Source organism: Doryrhamphus excisus, unplaced genomic scaffold, assembly GCF_037039965.1.
Source record: "Doryrhamphus excisus strain RoL-2023G ecotype Guam unplaced genomic scaffold, RoL_Dexc_Guam_v1.1 HiC_scaffold_24, whole genome shotgun sequence".
NCBI classification, from domain to species: domain Eukaryota; kingdom Metazoa; phylum Chordata; class Actinopteri; order Syngnathiformes; family Syngnathidae; genus Doryrhamphus; species Doryrhamphus excisus.
The window spans coordinates 2,729,694-2,751,740 of NW_027621862.1; the positions used below are offsets into that span (position 1 = coordinate 2,729,694).

The 22,047-nt window shown below is 36.6% G+C and overlaps 1 protein-coding gene across 1 annotated transcript in view; it reads left to right on the top strand.

The window, feature by feature from the left end:
• Positions 1 to 15,850, top strand: part of atrnl1b (attractin-like 1b) — a 63,922-nt gene extending 48,072 nt beyond the window's left edge. Inside the window, exons 26-29 of the mRNA XM_058061718.2 lie at positions 245 to 323; positions 5,884 to 5,994; positions 12,635 to 12,749; positions 14,446 to 15,850. Coding sequence (XP_057917701.2) covers positions 245 to 323; positions 5,884 to 5,994; positions 12,635 to 12,749; positions 14,446 to 14,570 — 430 coding nt within the window. The 3' untranslated portion in view covers positions 14,571 to 15,850. The remainder of the gene's footprint in view (positions 1 to 244; positions 324 to 5,883; positions 5,995 to 12,634; positions 12,750 to 14,445) is intronic.
• The last annotated feature ends 6,197 nt before the right edge of the window (positions 15,851 to 22,047 follow it).

A 22,047-nucleotide genomic window follows, 5' to 3' on the forward strand; every position in this document is an offset into this window, starting at 1 on the left:
GGAATATCCGGAGAAAACCCACGCATGCACGGGGAGAACATGCAGAGATGGCCGAGGGGTGGAATTGAACCCTGGTCTCCTAACTGTGTGGTCTGCACGCTAACCAAAAGCATTATTATTCTAATTAATACTTACTGTAAGTGTTTTATATATCTGTATAATATTACAAATGTATGCTAATGCTAATTTTAACATTAAAACAAATTTGCATTTTAATCCACGGATATTATTTTCACTTTCTTAGTTGTTTCCTGTCGCTTCTCCTGGTGGCAGCGGTGGTGTGGAAGATCAAGCAGACCTGCTGGGCTTCACGGCGGCGAGAAGTAAGTACAGTAATTATAGCAGCTAATTCAATGGCACGTTCCAGGAACATTGGCGAGTGTTTAGTGTCGGTCTAGTTTGTTTATATTGACATTGAGAATGGTAGGAAGCTGATATATGAATATAAACTATAATAATTACCATTATGACCGCAGATGGTCTGCTGTCATTAAAATGTTTGGATGTGTTTGGATCGCGTTCTTGCTGCCCTTCTCTTCACTTTCTCAAGCCGGTTTACTGTTCCCAATTTAGTGACGTGAAGGTTACTTAGTTAATTAGTACGATTGGTGAGTAATGGTTGGGGTCAAAATCAACCTTATCCTCACAAGGGGTCGCGGGCATGCTATGCTGGAGCCTATCCCAGCCGTCTTTGGCGCAAGAGGCGGGGAAATCACAATCGCCAGCTAATCACAGGGCACATATAGACAAACAACCATTCACACTCACATTCATACCTATGGATAATTTGGAGTCGCTAATTAACCTAGCATGTTTTTGGAATGTGGGAGGAAACCGGAGTACCCGGAGAAAATCCACGCATGCACGGGGAGAACATGCAAACTCCACACAGAGAGGGGGAATCGAACCTGGGTCTTCTTGCTGTGTGGCCTGTGTGCTAACCAGCCTGACCATGGAAATTTCTGTTTTATTTATTTTTATTAGAAAATATTTTTCTTTATGGCTGCATGGTGAAAAAAGTGGTTAGCACGCAGGCCACACAGCTAGGAGACCCGAGTTCAATTCCACCCTCTGTGTGGAGTTTGCATGTTCTCCCCGTGCATTCCAAAAACATGCTAGGTTAATTAGCGACTCCAAATTGTCCATAGGTATGAATGTGAGTGTGAATGGTTGTTTGTCTTATATGTGCCCTGTGATTGGCTGGCCACCAGTCCAGGGTGTACCCCGCCTCTCACCCTAAGACAGCTGGGATAGGCTCCAGCACCAGCAAAATGAATGATTTTTTCTTTATTCATTGTATTTATGTATTTAATGGAGCGATGGCATCATATGTACATTCAAGGGTAATTTTTTTAATATATTTTCAAAACAGGGGTGTGTTTTTTTTTCAGGGGTGTGACGCCATTTCCATTTTTAGCCTAAATTTGATTGATTAATTTTGATTGTGGTTTTATTTTTGAACATGCAGGCCAGTACACACGGGGGGGGTGGGGGCTGTGCACAACAATGACGGCAGGAAAAAAAGGACAAAGTGACCTGCTAAGGTGCCTGGCTCAGAGGCGGGTTGACACTTCCTGCCTTTTATTAAAGGAAGGCGATACTGTTATTCAGCGGACAGATAATTCATGCTCTCTCTTTGCCAAATTAATCAAGCGGCATATTAATGTAATACGTGGCCAACCTTATCGCCTGTGTGAAAGGCACCAGCTTGTGTTCTTGACCAAATCGCTTATTATTAATTGGCTTTTTTTTTTTTTTTTTTTTAAACAATCTTCACTCTGAGACCCCCTTTTTTTTGTCATTTACTTAATCTATTCATTCCTGGAATCTTTCTGTTATTGCCGTGATTGTATTCCCTGAGTATTTTCCGCATAGCTTGTTGCCATAGCGTCCTAAATTAACCCCCCAGCATGATAAATAACATTGCCGCTATCTGACATTTAGGATGGATGTTGTTGGATTTGAAGCTTTTGTGTTGAAAATTACAAAAAAAAAAACAATAACACATTCCTACAATGCCTGCAGGCACCTACATCTTGCTTTATCTGTCCGAGAAGGGCAAACGTTCTCATTTTTTGACCTTCGCTTGCCCAGCAGCTTATATTTATCGGTGTGATGTTGCTGTAAGATGTTTTAATGGACAAGACGTACAACTATGCGACTTAAAAGTTTTAAAAGGACAAGAGAAATCGATTTCAAGTTCATGTGGAAGATGTCTTTGACTCACTTTTGACTTTTGTCTTTTAAAACTTTAACATAACTAGAACTATATAGTTCTTGACGCTTTTTTAAAATCGATTAAAGGTCTCTTACGATGCAAAAGTGACTTTTTAATGATGTTTTAAACAATATATATATATTTCAGTATATTATGGGTCTCAAACATGCGGCCCGCGGGCCAAATGTGGCACGCAGGACACTAGTTTGAGGCCCACGCCTTGATATGAAAGTTTAATGTTAGTGCGGCCCGCGCAAGTTTGATATGGATGCTGTATGGTATCATGTACCCAGAAAAAATTATTACTTTTGATTCATGTTCATGTTAAAGGTTAAATAACTGTTAATAGTTATCCTCCCTATCCGTGTGGAAGTGGTAAGTTTTTTGGCTATTTAAGTTGAAAGGAAATAACTTGAAGGCTACCGTTTAGGTCGCTAGCTCTCTAGTTTGCGAGTTAGCATGTGTCTCAAGACCCTGCAGTTGCGCAATATGTTGTAAATAAAAAGTATAAATGTGACTATAGTCGTGTTTTGTCATGTCTACAGGGCTCTAATAATGCTTTGTTCATTTTAATCTGAAAAAAATAATTTGTCTACCCACCAACTATATGTGGTTTCTTAAGTTTTTATTATTATTATTATATTTATTTATTACTGATTGATTTTCTTTATTCTTGATTTGTTTATTTATTTTTCATCTTATTTTGTATAGAAAAATAAAAATTAAGATATTTGAGAACAGTGGAATGTTTTATCAGAGCTTTTCTTGTAGAAAATTGGAAGTTTTTTACATTTTTTTGTTTTTAAAAAATGCGCTCCAGTGGCCCCCAAGTAAATTGAGTTTGAGACCCCCTGCAGTATATGGTGCTAAATTGCATATGTTTGTTTATGAACACCAAATATGAGAAAAAGCTGTCATTTTTGTCAATCAGCTGCAGACATGAGACCTGAAAGTTTGGTGTTTTTTGTGTTTTTTGGAGGCTAACCTAGCATAATGTTGCTGTTAGCATGTGAGTGTAACTATGTCAGTGTTGCTCATGTTTGTGTCCTCTTTTTATATTATTACTATATATTTAATATTGTGTATAGAGTCACCACTTTAAAAAAAAAAAAAAAAAAAAGCAGGCTTCGCTACACATCTTAAAATAAGGCTCTGCCAACGATCTGCCAGTCAAGTACAGAAATGTTAGCTATATCTTTTACCAAATAGGCTTGTTTGTCTATATGTGCCTGTGATTGGCTGGCCACCAGTCCAGGGTGTACCCCGCCTCTCGCCTGAAGACAGCTGGGATAGGCTCCAGCACCCCCCGCGACCCTCATGAGGATAACAAATAGGCAAAGTTAGCATGATGTTGCTGTTAAATTGTGAGTATAATGTTAGCGCTGTAGGTCATATACTGTAGTTATGCTAACGTTGCTAATGCTTGTGTCATCCTGTCCGATTCCTTCATATTACGTTGTTGTATGTGACATGTGACATGTATGACGTTGGACAGTGATGTGTCACATGTGCACAATACACGCTTCTTGGAGACAATGCATCTTATTAGCATCAAAGCTACATACACACAAAACGTTGTATATTGCCAGTAGGACTAAATTCCAGCATCAAAGCTAGATTTTTGTTTTTGTCGCAAGCCTGCGTCCAGCTACAGATGACAAGCCACTCAAAGCTTTCTAGATCTCCCAGAATCTGCACCTATTCCTTGCTTTTCCAAAATGGTCTGTTTTACTTAATTCCGCCCCGTGCACATCCGGACATAATCACCACTCTGCAGTGATTGGTCACACTTACCAAGCCCTCCTGAGGACTTCCGGACTACTGCCGATACCCACATTCGCAAAATGCTCATTAAATGCGCAAAATGCTCATTATCTGATATTTCAGCATAGTTTAATATGATAATACAACATTTATATGTAAAAAAAAGTGGTCCTCTTTAATACTCAAATACAATAATTGAGCTCACAAAAAACGAAGACTCTTCTGTCAAAGCTTCTTGATCCGCGTAATTAATCTTATTAGTCATCACGCCAACGCATTTGAGCTCATCACAAATCCAATAATCAATCAGCGATGTCCTTGCCGCTAATACGGTGGCCTGTTTAGTTATTGATTAGACACAACACTGTGGATAAAAAGTGTGCCGTTTGTTCTTTTACTGTATTGATTAGTTTGGCGTGAAGAAAAGCTATTTTCTGGGCAAAGTCAGCAACGCAAACGGGTCACCACTTGAAATATTCTATATAGTAACGATATCTGTAAAGTCACACAACGGATTACTCGATTCATCGAAACAACAAGCTTCAGACTCATCGACAAAGTAAATAATTACCGTATTTTCCGGACTATAAGTCTCACTTTTTTTCATAGGTTGGCTGTTCCTGCAACGTATACTCCAGAGCGACTTATAAATTAATAAACTTATTGTTACATAAAGACTAGACAACTTTTCTGTTTGTTTATTTTTGTGTAGCTGAATAAGCGTTGTGTTAGCATATCTTACATCTATTCAACCTGTTCTCTATTCTTTTATTAATGATAGAATTTGCCTTCCAAGATGACGTAATGTCTGTTTTGGTCAAGTAGTTAGGAAAATAAAGTACTTGCAAAAAATGCGACTTATACTCTAGTACAGGGGTCTCAAATTCAATTTACCTGGGGGCCACTGGAGCTAGGGTCTGGGCAAGGCTGGGCCGCATCAGGTTTTCCAAAAAAAAACAAAAAACAAAGAACGCATTTATTAAAAACAGAAAAATATACAAACTTTTTCAGTGCTTTGGTTCCGATTTTCTAAATAAAAGCTCTGATAAAACATTCCACTGTTCTCAAATATCTTCATTTTTATTTTTCTGCACAAAATAAGATGAAAAATAAATAAACAAATCAAGAATAAAGAAAATCAATCAATCAGTAATAAATAAATAAATAATAATAATAAAAACTTAAGAAACCACATATAGTTGGTGGGTAGACAAATTATTTTTTTCACATTAAAATGAACAAAGCATTATTAGAGCCCTGTAGACATGACAAAACACGACTATAGTCACATTTATACTCTTTTTATTTACAACATATTGCGCAACTGCAGGGTCTTGAGACACATGCTAACTCGCAAACTAGAGAGCTAGCGACCTAAACGGTAGCCTTCAAGTTATTTCCTTTCAACTTAAATCACCAAAAACTTACCACTTCCACACGGATAGGGAGGATAACTATTAACAGTTATTTAACCTTTAACATGAACATGAATCAAACGTAATAATTTTTTCTGGGTACATGATACCATACAGCATCCATATCAAACATTAAACTTTCATATCAAGGCCGGGGCCTCAAAGTAGTGTCCTGCGGGCCACATTTGGCCCGCGGGCCGCATGTTTGAAACCTTTTTTACGACTCTAAAAAGCATCAGACACGAGAATGTTTAAGAACTTGAATCGAAGCAAAGAATCCTAAAGAAACCAGAATCATTCAAATCAAAACAAATGAAAATAAATGACCATTTAGTCAAGAAATCAACATATTATTTCAAATTAACGCCTCATCTTCTTTATGGTTTAGTTAGAGCATTGTTTCCATGCTTTTTAAACTTAATTTATTTAATTTTATATGGTTCTGTGACATAATCTTGTAAGGTTTTTTTTTTTCTCTTCCCCCAGCAACTCATGAGGGAGCGTCAACAAATGGCCAGTCGTCCCTTTGCTTCAGTCGCTGTTGCACTGGACGCCAGAGGAGGAGAACATACAGACATGCTGCAGCCATTGATTGATGTAAGTGTTAGCGCTTTGCTGCCCCCCCCCCCTTTTTTTAGTGACACAAACTATCGCAAAGTTATTGTTAAATGAGTTAGATAATCTCTGTGTGCTGCTGAAAATCCTCACCTTTAATCCACAATCAATAAGGAATCTGATGGTCTTTTCTTCACACTCTGTAGAGGAATTGTCCTCTACTGCAAATGTCATCTTTTTTTTTTTTTTTTCGAGGCGTAAAATGATATCATCAAGCTCAAGAAAAGGTGGTAGTCACATCATCGGTATATTAGGGAGAGAATAGTTTGACATCAATGTGATTACAGTTAATTTTGTGCCATTCTGTGGTTTTTTTTAACATAATATAGAATATTAAATTCTTTTTAAAGTCTTGTATTTGTATTGGTGTTAAATTAGCAATTTTTAATGCTTAATTTAGGCAAAAATATGTAACATTTGCTTAAATTTTGATACTTTTTTGGACAAATTATAAGCCACAAAACAGCATAATGTATTAATTAATATTCATTCATTCATTCATTTTCTACCACTTTTTCTCACGAGGGTCGCGGGGGTTGCTGGAGCCTATCCCAGCTGTCTTCTTCATGCGAGAGGCGGGGTACACCCTGAACTGGTGGCCAGCCAGCCAATCACATGGCACATATAGACAAACAACCATTCACACTCACATTCATACCTATGGACAATTTGGAGTCGCTAATTAAATAATTAAAATAAAAAAATTGTAATTAAACTCACATTTTAACAACATTATAAACTTAGAGTTCACATGCCGCAGCTTTACTATAAGATGTGTAGCGAAGAAATAACTATATATAAGTAATATATAGGTATAAGTGAATTTTACCAAATGATGTTTAAATATGGGCTGCACGGTGGACGAGTGGTTAGCGCGCAGGCCTCACAGCTAGGAGACCCGAGTTCAATTCCACCCTTGGCCATCAACATTTTTTCTGGGTACTCCGGTTTCCTCCCACATTCCAAAAACATGCTAGGTTAATTAGCGACTCCAAATTGTCCATAGGTATGAATGTGAGTGTGAATGGTTGTCTGACTATATGTGCCCTGTGATTGGCTGGCCACCAAGAAGACAGCTGGGATAGGCTCCAGCATACCCCATAAATTGCCTTTCATTGCTATGATAAACCTGTCCCATGCGCATACAGTACATAGTATATATAGTACACAGGTTAAGCACCAAGTACTATGAATACTGTCAGTCTGGTACAGTCAATAACAAACAGGGTCGGCCATATTGGCTAGCTGTCAGTGTCCTCTTTGGCATTGACTTGTATTTCTAACAGCTAAGTGATGCCAGATGCTGAGCAATTAAGCTTATAAATATGACGTTTATTTTTTTAGACGCTTCACCTTCAACTACTGCCAAATAATGCCGGATGTGGTATTTTAATTTTAGACTATATATCCGCCAATATACGTATATATGTGTAATTCTTTGCACGTGATATTGGCCGGAAAAGAGGAGAATATTAGTAATAATTCATTAACTGTTCATGAAGATGCGTGGAATTAACTCAATTGCAGTAATTAGAATCAACCAGCAGGGGTGCTGTTCATTCTAAACTAGTACCGAGTACAACGGATGTCACGAGTTAACTTTAAGGTTGTTTTTTTTTTCTTGTATTGTATGTGATTTCTTCTCCAATCCGGCTACCAGACATGAAACTTAAGAAGAAATGCGGGATATGTCCCGTAATTTGCTAGTAGCTTCCCGGGAAAGCTGCAGGGATATCCAAGTGAGAGCCGGCCAGGCGTTTATTGGTTCATGCTGCATCTTGCCAGGGTCAGGAAGGATGCTTTTTTTTCCTTCGGTTATCATTTCCACAACAGCTTGGGACAGTGTTTACAGCAATTGTCTCCAGTGGGCTCTTCCTTTAATGCGCTCTGACAAACAAACAGCTCCGAATTTAAAAAAAAAAAAAAAAAAGAACAGAAACTCTTGGAACTAAGTGAGCTATAATTAATTTGACACTTGCAAATACTTCAAGATCAGTTTTTTTTGTGTATTCTTTACTTGAGACTGCAGTACTGGGGAGAAAAAAAAGCTAAGAAGCATTGTTGTCCTCTCGTGTTCTTTCCGCTGCCCTTCACAACGCCATAATGGCTGGTGAGCAGCGCTCAGCAATACACTAATGGCTAATGTAGTGCCTCTCCGCTGGTTGCCACGGTGATTTTATTTCTCTCCGCGGCAGGTGACACAGAGGCGGCCTTGGCTGAGGAAACACTGTTGCTCCTCTGATGTCAATTTGAGCTTGGAGCTCCCTTTATTGCTTCCAGCTACGCTTTTATCCCCGGTGACATTGAGCCCCTCCGCTCTTCTTCCTGCAAGATTCCTTTTCTGCTTTCTATTATTAAACGATTGGAGGAAAGGTCATCATTTTTTTTTATTTTTTTTTACAATATGAACGCAAAGTTGTAGCAATGTCAGAGAAGCATAAGCTGCAAAAATCCATCCAAAGAAATCCTCACACGTATCGTATATTCCGGACTATAAGTCTCACTTTTTTTCATAGGTCGGCTGTTCCTGGGACTTATACTCCGACTTAGCTACGTAGAAATGAAAAAACTGTTTATGTTACATAAACACTGTAACATCATAATTGATGATTTAAATGTTTCCTTAAAGACATCCACATGACGTGAAAAGTGCATAAATAAATCCCAGACTTGGGGCGAGAGGCGGGGTACACCCTGGACTGGTGGCCAGCCAATCACAGGGCACATATAGACAAACAACCATTCACACTCACATTCATACCTATGGACAATTTGGAGTCAGTATGTTTAACTCTAGTATATTTAACTACAGTATATTTAACTACAGTATGTTTAACTCTAGCATGTTTAACTCTAGCATGTTTAACTCTAGCATGTTTAACTCTAGTATGTTTAACTCTAGTATGTTTAACTACAGTATGAATGAATGAATGAATGAATGTTTAACTACAGTATGTTTAACTCTAGTATGTTACAGTATGCTTAGCTACAGTATGTTTCGCTACAGTATGTTTCGCTACAGTATGCTTAGCTACAGTACGTATGTTTAGCTACAGTATGTTTAACTCTCGTAGGTTTAACTGTAGTATATTTAGCTACAGTATGTTTAGCTACAGTATGTTTAACTCTACTATGTTTAACTCTAGTATGTTTAACTACAGTATGAATGAATGTTCAACTACAGTATGTTTCACTACAGTATGTTTAACTCTAGTATGTTTAACTCTAGTGTGCTACAGTATGCTTAGCTACAGTATGCTTAACTACAGTATGTTTAACTCTAGTATGCTACAGTATGTTTAGCTACAGTATGTTTAGCTACAGTATGCTTAGCTACAGTATATTTAACTCTAGTATGTTTAACTACAGTATGTTTAACTACAGTATGTTTAACTGCAGTATGTTTAACTACGGTATATTTAACTACAGTATGTTTAACTGCAGTATGTTTAACTCTAGTATGTGTAACTCTAGTATGCTACAGTATGCTTAGCTACAGTATGTTTAACTCTAGTATGCTTAACTCTAGTATGCTTAACTCTAGTATGCTTAACTACAGTATATTTAACTACAGTATATTTAACTCCAGTAGGTATAACTACAGTATGTTTAAGTACAGTATGTTTAACTGCAGTATGTTTAACTACGGTATATTTAACTACAGTATGTTTAACTACAGTATGTAGTTAGTATATTTAAGTACAGTATATTTAACTACAGTATGTTTAACTACGGTATGTTTAACTACAGTATGTAGTTAGTATATTTAAGTACAGTATGTTTAACTACAGTATGTTTAACTACAGTATGTAGTTAGTATATTTAAGTACAGTATGTTTAACTACAGTATGTTTAACTACAGTATGTAGTTAGTATATTTAAGTACAGTATGTTTAACTACAGTATGTTTAACTACAGTACGTAGTTAGTATATTTAAGTACAGTATGTTTAACTACAGTACGTAGTTAGTATATTTAAGTACAGTATATTTAACTGCAGTATGTTTCAAGTCAATGCATTGAATGCATGACAGTTGTTTTGGTTCCTAATGATGTTTGGCCCAGCGATCCATGTAACCACGGCCTGCAGCGGATACCAATTTATCCTTAAATTAGCAATTTAGCCCCCCCTTCCCCCCTCCAACCCCCACTTTGTTTAGTACTTTATGTAGCTGCTTATTAGCGGGATCACCTGAGTGCTCATGAAGCGACTGACAACCTGATTGCCCTTGGATGGCAGCGCAAAAGACGGAGCAGCCATCTCTCCTTCATCATCGCGCCCGAGCAGATGCACGCTAACGTTTTCCTCTCATCACGTGACTTTGTTGGCTTGCCTGCATTGACCATCAATAATCATCTCCCGTGACGGAAACATATTTTCTCTGCGATTAATGTAATAATAGCCACCTTGTGTTTTTGTCCTCCAGTAGTAGAAGTAAACATTTAGGAATTTTCATCATTCGCAATCCTTATTTGAAACATGAATACAGATTTGTTTATTTTTTCTGTGCATTTTAACATGAGTAAAGTCAATATAAGCTAGCTAACAATGCACATCATTGGGATCTACCTATTTCCACTACAAAGCCCTCTTTTATTATACATGCTGTGATCACTCATTATTTATTATATAATACTTGCAGTATCTTGCCATATTTTCATTATTTAAAACATTACCGAAACTTCTTTCCGAGGCACATTTATTTAGATCAGGAGCTTACACTACTCCCGTCAACAACAACAACAATAGCATAGAAACGGGCATAGCATCGGAATTTACAATGTCTGCTCTCATTGGGATGGCTGTGTCTTCCAGCACATGAAAAAAAAAAACTACTGACAGCAAACAAGCATCTTGTTGAGTCTTGGTAGCGAAATTGAGGGCTAGGTATCCACTTGCCCGTGTGTGAGTGCCGCCGAGACGAGCGAGTTAGCAAGGCGTTGTGTTAGTAGTGTGTGCTAGTAGTTTAGTAGTTTTTTTTCCCGTGTTAGCTGCTACAATAACAATATCACTGGAGCTTGGTTAATATACTAGTCAGTTACAGCATGTAAATGGACACTTTCTCCTATGATGTACATTGTTAGCTAGCTCATACTAACTCCTTTTCTTGTTACAATGCACAGAAAATGGAAATATGTGTTCATGTTTTACATAATTATTGTCAACGATAGGGCAAAGTAAAAAAAAAATTACAAAATTTGGTTTTCCTTTATAAAAACTTGCATTGTATCATAATATTTTTAATCAATATTATGATGTTTGAGGATCAACAGGCATCCCATAATCAGTTCACAGTTCCACATGTTCAAAAGGAGTAGGAAGAAGCAAAGCTTATTAAATCTTACCCCTTCATCTGGTACTTTTACAATCAGTAACTGTTACATTTGTTCACTTCCTGCTTTCCAAATATAGTTTAAGGGTTTGTTTTTTTTGTTTGTTTTTTTAATTTCAATTTTTTTTTTTGTCCCGGTACGAGGTGATATGACCACACAATTTTAATTTAATTTAATTTAATTTAATTTAATTTAATTTAATTTAATTTAATTTAATTTAATTTAATTTAATTTAATTTAATTTAATTTAATTTAATTCATCCTTGTATTTAGCAAACGTCAACTGCTTGTATTGTTTCTTGAATTGGCTCATCGTTGTGCATTGTTTGATTTCCTTACTCAATCCATTCCATAGTTTGATTCCACATACTGAAATGCTATTACATTTGTTCACTTCCTGCTTTCCTAATATAGTTTTTTTTTTTTTAATTTAAATTTTTACATTTTTTGTCCCATACCAAAGTATGAGGTGATATGACCATTTAATTTAATTTAATTTAATTTAATTTAATTTAATTTAATTTAATTTAATTTAATTTAATTTAATTTAATTTAATTTAATTTAATTTAATTCTCTTCATCCTTGTATTTATTTTTTAACGTAGTCCTAGTATATAAGTGTATGCAAATGAGCCCCCCTCCCTCAATCCACGTTATGGTTGTGTCTGTGAATTTGGTGCCAATTTAAAACACAATATGTTTCATTTAAAATAAAAATAAAATCACTAGGATACCCCAGTTATGAAATATCGTCACCTGGCTCTGCATCCCTTCAGTGTTTTCCCGACATTCCGCCTGTGATGCTTCTGTCATCTCCTCATCTGACACAAAGAAGTCCATTGTGGCCCAGACGTGTTATTATTCCTCAGTAGTATCCCCCAAACACATGCCGCCGCCCCCCCAACCCAAACCCTTGACGTTCATTGTCAGGGTGACATGTTTTTCACGCTTGAGACCAGCAGTTTGTGGCCATTAAAGTCTTTGAGTGTCAACACGGTGACACGCGGCTGTTGTGTACGTCGTCGTCATTGTCGTCGTTGTTGTTGTTGTTATTGTTGTGTGACCAATTAAACTATTTGTCCCGGTAGGAGGGCGGCTCGTGTCTGCCGCCATAGATTTTACTGTCTGGTCGCTCCGAAAAGGTTCATTCAGCGGTCACTGAACACGTGATTGGTAAAGCATCGGTTCATGTTTTAATGTCGGTCTGTAGGGATTCAAACCATGCACCACAAAATATGGAAAATATTATATTGTTGATTCTGTTGATTTTATGTGATATTTCCATCAGGGCGCACCCAAACCCGTCGCCATGGAGCCGTGTTCTGGAGGGAAAGCAGCGGTGTTGACCGTCCTCATTCGTCTGCCGTCGGGGCCCACCAATTTGCCCCCCCCAGGACAGTCTGGTAATAAATTTAACTTGTGTATTTCCACTTTTACAAAGTTAGCATTGTGTAGTTTGTTTATGTCACAAAGTCTAATAATAAGTGGAATATTACAGTAATAAAACATGTAAGGTGATTTTATTCACCAGCAGGGGGCAGCATTTAACCCGTACATTCATTTTTTTTAGCAGACTTGAAGTAGCGGAATTTGAAATGTTGGAGAGTAAAAATGTGGAAATTCATAAATACGTTGAAATAGATGATGCAAATTTTAGTAAAAAAAATTGTGGGAATTTTGAAGCTGAAAATTAAATACTGTTGAAATGTATGAACGTTAAAATGCAGAAATAATGTGTTCCTTCTTGTGTTTTTTTTAATTATTATTATTATTATTATTTTCTAAATGATAAGAATGAAATAGTGTGTGTGTGTGTTTAAATATATGTTCTGGACTCCCGGCCAATTTAGGTAACTCAATGCGGCCAACGAGTCAAAATATTTGCCCACCTGTAAACAAAAGTGTCCTGCTGAAATGACCAATTGTGCTTTGGCAGAATCTGACACAAGCCACGTTTACATGGACCCAAATATTCCAATAGCCACGTTTACATGGACCCAAATATTCCAATAGCCACGTTTACATGGACCCAAATATTCCAATAGCCACGTTTACATGGACCCAAATATTCCAATAGCCACGTTTACATGGACCCAAATATTCCAATAGCCACGTTTACATGGACCCAAATATTCCAATAGCCACGTTTACATGGACCCAAATATTCCAATAGCCACGTTTACATGGACCCAAATATTCCAATAGCCACGTTTACATGGACCCAAATATTCCAATAGCCACGTATACATGGACCCAAATATTATATTATTAAATATATATTATATATATATATATAAATACCACCTCATAGAAATGACCAATTGTGCTTTGGCAGAATCTGACCCAAGCCACGTTTAAATGGACCCAAATATTCGAATTCCATTCTGGTTATTTGCTCAAACAGAAAGAATGTAACCTTTGTATACACTTCATTCCGAAAGAAAAGTCCCAATCCGAATGAATATTCCTTTCCCCAAGTGGCTACAGACTCTACAGGAAGTCATTCACCACCTCATAGAAATGACCAATTGTGCTTTGGCAGAATCTGACACAGACTCGTTATCTGTAGGTGTTGGAAATATTACTTAGATGAGACATGACGTTATATTACCTTTTACATTTTTTGTTTTTTTATTACCAACATAATTGAGTGAAAAGTTCTCCCTTTCAGTGTGGAAGTGGTAAGTTTGGCTTCTTATTTTGTTCTTCTTCCCCGTTCCGTTTGAAACACTTTAAGTTTAGAATCAATAATAAGCGTCATCTGTCTCTTACGTAACCTTTTTTTAAAGATGCATGACATTTCCCACATGGGACAGAAGAAACTTACCACTTCCACACCGAAAGGGAGAACTTTTCACTCAATTATGTTGGAAATTTAAAAAAAAAATTAAAAAAATTTAAAGGTAATATAACTTCATCTGTCACCTAAGTAACATTTCCGACACCTACAGATAACGAGTCTGTGTCAGATTCTGCCAAAGCACAATTGGTTGTTTCTAAGAGGTGGGGAATGACCATTGCTTTCGGAAAGATTCCATTCGGAAAGAGAAAAAACTCCTCATGTAAACGTGTCTAATGTGTCCCATTCCATTTCCGCAGGCCTCATCGTGGCGAGCGCGCTGATCGACGTGTCCCAGCAGAAAGCGTCCGACTTTAAGGAGAAGTCGCAGGCTTTAAAAAACCGAAAAGCGCTCCCTCCGGCACACCAAGGCACCTGCGTTTGAACGCCGTTCCCACTCATTTGCAAAATTCCCGTGTGGATGACAACATTGTCCAGTACGAGAGACGTCCACATGTCGGGATTAGAGTTCCATTTCGGGAGGAACGTGGGTCGGAACGACAAGAAAAACCCTTATGCACAACAACCCTTAAAGGACCTTGCCGGAATCGAAAAATGACTTGATTCTTTTTGCACCTCACTTTCACGTGTTTATTTGAACGCCTCGTTGTTTGTTTGTTTGTTCAGCATGGGGGGGGGGGGCTTATCGCTATGCAGTTAAAGCTAAAGCTGTCCGATGCCTGATACATGCTGCCTATTGGTTAGATCCGTTTTTTTTTTTTTTTGTTTTTTTTTGTTTTTTGGGTTGTTGTTGTTGTTGTATCACGGTGCTAAAAAGATTCACTGGTTTTATTGCCTGAAGGAAATCGCACTGCAACGTTTGGACCCCCCGTCCCCGCCGACCCATGTCTTTTTTTAGCATTAGCCAGCTGAAGCTAACCGCCTTTGGGAGACGATGGAATAAACTGGAAACCCGAGAAGAATCCTCAGTGTTCTTGTGCAAGGATGGAAGGAAAGAAGGAAAGGATGGGAGGAAACGAGTTAAGGACTCTTGTGGTATTTGTTTTTGGATGTTCTCTGACTTTATTTCTACGCGTGAGAACATCCACTTACCTTTTGTAATGCCTTGCCCAACTTTCAAAGCGGTTTTTATCCCTGCCTGAGCTGTACAGTGTTTTTTTTTTTTTTTTTTTGTTTTTTTTTTGCTTTCATTTTTTTTTTTTTTTTGCTTGTCAGGTTTCTACCACAGATATTTTTTTTTTGCATTTATTCAAAGCCTATTATTATTATTATTATTATATTTACCATAAATTGTTACGTCACTTTTGTTACACTTGTGAAAAATGAAAAGTATTGTTTTGATATTTAACTGATTCCTGTGTAATAGCACATTTAATTACATTTTTTTTTATTGTTTTTTTTTTTTTGTTTGTTTTTTTGAACCCGTTTCAGGACTTTTTGGGCATTGCTTGTTCTTGTTGTTGTTGCAAAGTGGTCATTTTTGTCGCATCTCTGAAAGCATCATATGTAAGCTAATATGTTCCTTATTGTGTTTTATTATTATTTTTTTTTTTTTCTGTGCAGTACTCCAATGATGGTGTCATTACACAGGAATCCGGTCTTGTGAGTGGAAAAAAAAAACCGAAAAAGACGAGAGACTGCCTGTCAGTAATTGTCGGTGTATTTTAAGGATGAACAACATGATGAAATATTAAAACAAATGAAAAGAGTTCCTTTTTTTTGCTATTTTTTAGAGGTAAGATGGGTAGGTATATATGAATTATTTTCATGTTCATTGTTTATTATTACTTCTAAAATGTAAAATACTTAATATTACTTCTTAATATGTAACCCACAGCACTCCAACTTAATCGATCCCATCTCGTCCCGTGCATCGCTGCTCTGAAATGGAAAACAAGGTAAGTACAGTACAAAATGGCCGCATTCAAGACCACCTTGGTGGTGGCAACAAAAGGAAGCTGTCTTAAATTGATATGAATGAGAGCGAACATCAAGGTCAGCCTGTACTGCTTCGTCTTGTGTTCTTCTTTTAAAAGTCTTACCAAACAGGCGCCGCTTGCGTGAAAGCAACAACGAACAAATCCCGCTTGGGAGGAAGCAACATCGGGCAAGTCATCTTGGCTTTTTTTTTTTTTTTTTTTTTACCACTTTTAATGTAAAAATGTATTAATAATATATATTTTTTTGTTTGAATGTTTAACATTAATCCAAGAAAATGAGTCAAAACAGCCATTATTGTCTTAAGACATTGCCACTGTTTACTCTGGAGATTAGCCGTGTGAATGAATATTAGCATGCTAATGGGGCGTTCAAGGACGTTTGATTAGTTTGGATTTTTAAATGTCGGAAATAATCCTTTCCAGAGTCAAGCTGTTAAGAAAAAAAGAAATATCAAATATATATATAAATAATACATAAAATTGAGTGGGCATGAATTAATTAATTCATTTTTAATAATATTTTTTTAGTTATTTATTCATCCCGTAAGACAAAGAGAACTATTATTTTCTTACTGGTGAATTTTTACATCAAAAAGACATTATTTCTATCATTAGTATTAATATATGTGTGTGAATGAGAGGGACCCAAGTGGAAGAGTTAGGTTACAGGAAGAAGAGATACAGAAGGTGGAGAATTTTAAGTGCTTTTAAATTTAAAATAAATTATATAATAATTTATAATAATTATATAGAATTAATAATGAAAGATTCCTTTCATGTGTTCAAATGATACTCTTTGAATAATATTTTTTCAACGAAAAAAAAAATAAATAAAAAAAAGAATTACATAAAGGTCATTATTTTGTCTCATATTACATTTGTGGGAAGTTATTACATTTACAGTTTTTCACTTTCCCACATATGTAATAATTTTCTGTAAATATAATAGTTATTACATTTATAGTTTTTCACTTTCCCACATATGTAATAATTTTCTGTAAATATAATAGTTATTACCTTTACAGTTTTTCACTTTCCCACATATGTAATAATTTTCTATAAATATAATAGTTATTACATTTACAGTTTTTCACTTTCCCACATATGTAATAATTTTCTATAAATATAATAGTTATTACATTTATAGTTTTTCACTTTCCCACATATGTAATAATTTTCTATAAATATAATAGTTATTACATTTACAGTTTTTCACTTTCCCACATATGTAATAATTTTCTGTAAATATAATAGTTATTACCTTTACAGTTTTTCACTTTCCCACATATGTAATAATTTTCTGTAAATATAATAGTTATTACATTTGCAGGAAATTCAGTATTATTCAGTATTTGCGGGATTATTACATTCAAAGCTGCAGATTTGTATTACGTTTATGGTTTATTACGTTTGTGGGCAGTTATTAAAGCTAGCTATTTAGACAATAATGTCTGTGTTGACTCATCACGACAGTAAATGAGTACTGCTCTATAGAAGCTACGTATATTGTCTCCATGATGTGTTATTATGTTTCTGATAAAATGATTTCAACGTGTGAACATTAAGCTGCGCGACTTGGCAGAAAATTCCAGGAAGTGACATCATCAGCGTAAAATAAGGTGAGTTCACTTGTGTGTTGTCATCTGTGTTATCACAAAAGATGACGGTGCTCGGGTCCGTCGCCTTGGCCGGATATAAATCCCATCACAGGACGAGCCAACCAAACAATTGGAGTGTTTTATACTTTTATAATTTAATGGCTCCACTCAGTTGTTACAAGTACATTTGATGTCAAAATGGCAGAGCTGTAACTTTAGCTCATATTCCTGTAAATCATTTAGTGTTGCAGTTAACCCCCCCACCCCCCCCCCCCCCCCCCCCAAAAAAAAAAAATCACTTTAACATAACAGAATATAAGCTTTTGGCCTCATGTAGGAAATCATTGACCACCTCATAGAAATGACCAATTGTGCTTTGGCAGAATCTGACACAGACTTGTTACTTAGATGAGACATGACGTTATATTACATTACCTTTTTAAAGATGCATGGCATAATTGAGTGAAGAGTTCTCCCTTTTGGTGTGGAAGTGGTACATTTGGCTTCTTATTTTGTTCCGTTTTATTATAGCGGTGCATGTAGACAGGATATTGGACTATTCCTTTCCATGTATACACTGTTTTCTGGTACATGATTCGGAAAGATTCCATTCGGAAAGAGGAAAATCTCCTCATGTAAACGTGGCTACAGACTCTGTAGGTGTCGGAAATGTTACTTAGAAGAGACATGGCGTTACATTCAATGATGTCGGAAATTTTAAAAAATGTAAAAAAAATTAAGAATGCAATGTAATATAACGTCTCCAATCTCCTGTCTACATGCACCGCTATAATCAAACGGAACAAAATAAGAAGCCAAACTTACCACTTCCACACCGAAAGAGAGAACTTTTCATTCAATTATGTCGGAAATTTTAAAAAATTTAAAAAATTTTAAGAAGGTAATGTAATATAACATCTCCAATCTCCTGTCTACATGCACCACTATAATCAAACGGAACAAAATAAGAAGCCAAACTTACCACTTCCACACCGAAAGAGAGAACTTTTCATTCAATTATGTCGGAAATTAAAAAAATGAAAAAAAATTTAAGAAGGTAATGTAATATAACGTCTCCAATCTCCTGTCTACATGCACTGCTATAATCAAACGGAACAAAATAAGAAGCCAAACTTACCACTTCCACACCGAAAGAGAGAACTTTTCATTCAATTATGTTGGAAATTTTAAAAAATGTAAAAAAATTTTAAGAAGGTAATGTAATATAACATCTCCAATCTCCTGTCTACATGCACCGCTATAATCAAACGGAACAAAATAAGAAGCCAAACTTACCACTTCCACACCGAAAGAGAGAACTTTTCATTCAATTATGTCGGAAATTTAAAAAAAATTTAAAAATTTTAAGAAGGTAATGTAATATAACGTCTCCAATCTCCTGTCTACATGCACCGCTATAATCAAACGGAACAAAATAAGAAGCCAAACTTACCACTTCCACACCAAAAAGGGAGAACTTTTCACTCAATTATGTCGGAAATGCCATGCATCTTTAAAAAGGTAATGTAATATAACGTCATATTTCATTTAAGTAACATTTCCGACACCTACAGATAACGAGTCTGTGTCAGATTCTGCCAAAGCACAATTGGTTATTTCTATGAGGGGGTGAATGACTTCCTACATGAGGCCAAAATTTTTATTTTCACTATCATTTTTAATAAACAAATCATACATCTTGTGATATTTCTTAACCTTTTAACATAAATGTGTCATATTGGAGATTTTTCTTGGTCCAATTTGATCAAAAAAAGATAGTTGTCGTTCAAACTCGCCATAAAGGTCATCTCCGTCTTATCCATTTTTTTTTCGAAGTTTCCTTGAAAGTGTCGTTATGGCTTAAACGAGCAAGGAGCATTATCACTTATCTCTGCTCACAGGAGATCCAAACGTTTGATTCCGCTTTAAAGGCAGGTGCGGCGTTTTAAAGAAAGCAAAGTGCTCTCCTCCGGAGAACATGTTGCAATAAAGCGTCAGGAGTTGAAAGTTGCAGTAATTAGACGGCACCCTGGCACCGCTGTGCTTTTTAAATCGACTTTTGGATTGACTGTTCTCTTTTGGAGACGCGTGCAAAGGCCCGACTTCCTCCTTGCAGCTTTTTTTTTGGCGATGGAAGCCTAAAATATGGAGAGTGCAAACATTTAGCACGATTTTAATAACAACTAACTGGGCTTCTGTCAGCCGTGTTGCATCATTTCAACATTAAAAAAAAATTATTTTAACTCAAAATTCTTGTTCATAATAAAGTGCACATGTCAATAAAACATAATTATCACTTATATCCTAATTATTCATTAATTCAGTCGCGAGGGTGATGGATCCTATCCCAGCTGTCTTCAGGCAACAAAAAAAAGATGATTAAAAATGATTAATCACAAAGTAGATGTTTACTTTGTGATTAATCACGATTAATTGCTTTTTTTGCTGGAGCCTATCCCAGCTGTCTTCATGCAAAAAGCGATTAATTGTGATTAATCACAAAGTACACATCTACTTTGTGATTAATCATTTTAATCATCTTTTGTGTTGCCTGAAGACAGCTGGGATAGGCTCCAGCAAAAAAGTGATTAATCGTGATTAATCACAAAGTAAACATCTACTTTGTGATTAATCGTTTTTAACCATCTCTTTGTGTTGCCTGAAGACAGCTGGGATAGGCTCCAGCACCCCCGCGACAGCTGGGAGCCTATCCCAGCTGTCTTCATGCAAAAAAGCGATTAATTGTGATTAATCACAAAGTACACCTCTCCTTTGTGATTAATCATTTTTAATCATCTTTTTTTTGTTGCCTGAAGACAGCTGGGATAGCCTCCAGCATACCCGCTATGCTCGTGAGAATAACCTGCATATGGATGGATGATGCAGTGAATGAATCATTGCAGCGATACTTCCACACAGTGTTTGTGATTAATTTGTTTAACTCAAGTTAATCACTTTGTGATTAATCATGATTAATCATTTTTAAAAAAATATCTTTTTTTTGTTGCCTGAAGACAGCTGGGTCTATATGTCTATATGTGCCCTGTGATTGGCTGGCCACCAGTCCAGGGTGTACCCGGTGACCCTGGTTGGGGTTAATTGGTAGAAAATGAATGAATGAATATTGCATGTATTGCTGTTTAAAACTACAGTACTTTTGTTTTATTTTACTTTTATTTGACCCTTTCTATACAGTAAGCTAATGTTATTATGAAGTGATGTCAGTGGTTAAAACATCCACGGTGATCATCTGGTCATCTCCTCGTCTTCATGCATCACACGTCTGGGATATTTGGTCTCTTTTTGGAGCTTTGGCACGTCTAATAAATCTTATGTGCTCTCTCCCGGTCCAGTAGTCCATCACGCTGTTAAAACAGGTGGGCCATATTCTTGGGCCAGACAGACCCCCACAGACCCCCCCCCCCCGTCCCTCTTCCCAACCCCGTCCACATCCCTCTTCCTGTCTGTCCTCTACAAGACGCGGTGTCCTTGTCTGCATGATGTGATTGGACTGACAATTGGACGGAAGGTCCCTGTTGTGATGGGGACGGTATATAAGCATAAGTATTGGGACAGCTAACCATGACAGGAAGTGAATACATTTGGGGTAGATGTGATTCAATATCCAGCCCAATGGACTCCTAGCATCATTGGCGCAACTTGGCTTGCGCCATTACATTCCAGTGGATTCCAATAGTCGGATTGTTTGTGACATTTGGTTCCACTGGGTGGACACTTGGATCAAAGATCCCATGAAGATTTTAAACATTTTGACATTTTCTAGCCGCCAAACTCGATTGTTGTCGCTGTTACGAGGCAATTGGAGCCACTGCATGCCACTAGGCACCTTATTGGGGACACTAAGCGCCATAGCAAATTACATTAACGTGAACTGGCACCAACTGGCGCCAACCCAGTGGAATCTTAGCATATTGGGCATTGTTAGCTTCCTTGTGCTAGTTGTTTTTCTCTCTTTAGAAATCACAGAAAATGGAAAGTTCCACATGAGGATTGCGGATGATGGTCAAAATTCCCGAAAAATTGTTTCCAGGGCACCAATAAATCAAAAAAAAAAATAGAAAAACATATTTTTTTTAATTGAAATTACACATTACTTACAGTCCAGGTTTGACATTGAAGTGAATATCACACATTCTCATTGACATGACGGATTTTTTTCCCCTTTTGAGTTAATTATTTTCATTTTTTAATTTAACAAGACACTTTATTTAATTGCCTTTTTCCTAAAGAAAGAAAACCAAAACTATTTTGCATCTAAAAAGAAAAAAATAATTCAGGGACATTTCTGGAAATATCCATTGGGTTATTAAAAATTCTTACCATTGGATGCTTTCAATTAGAA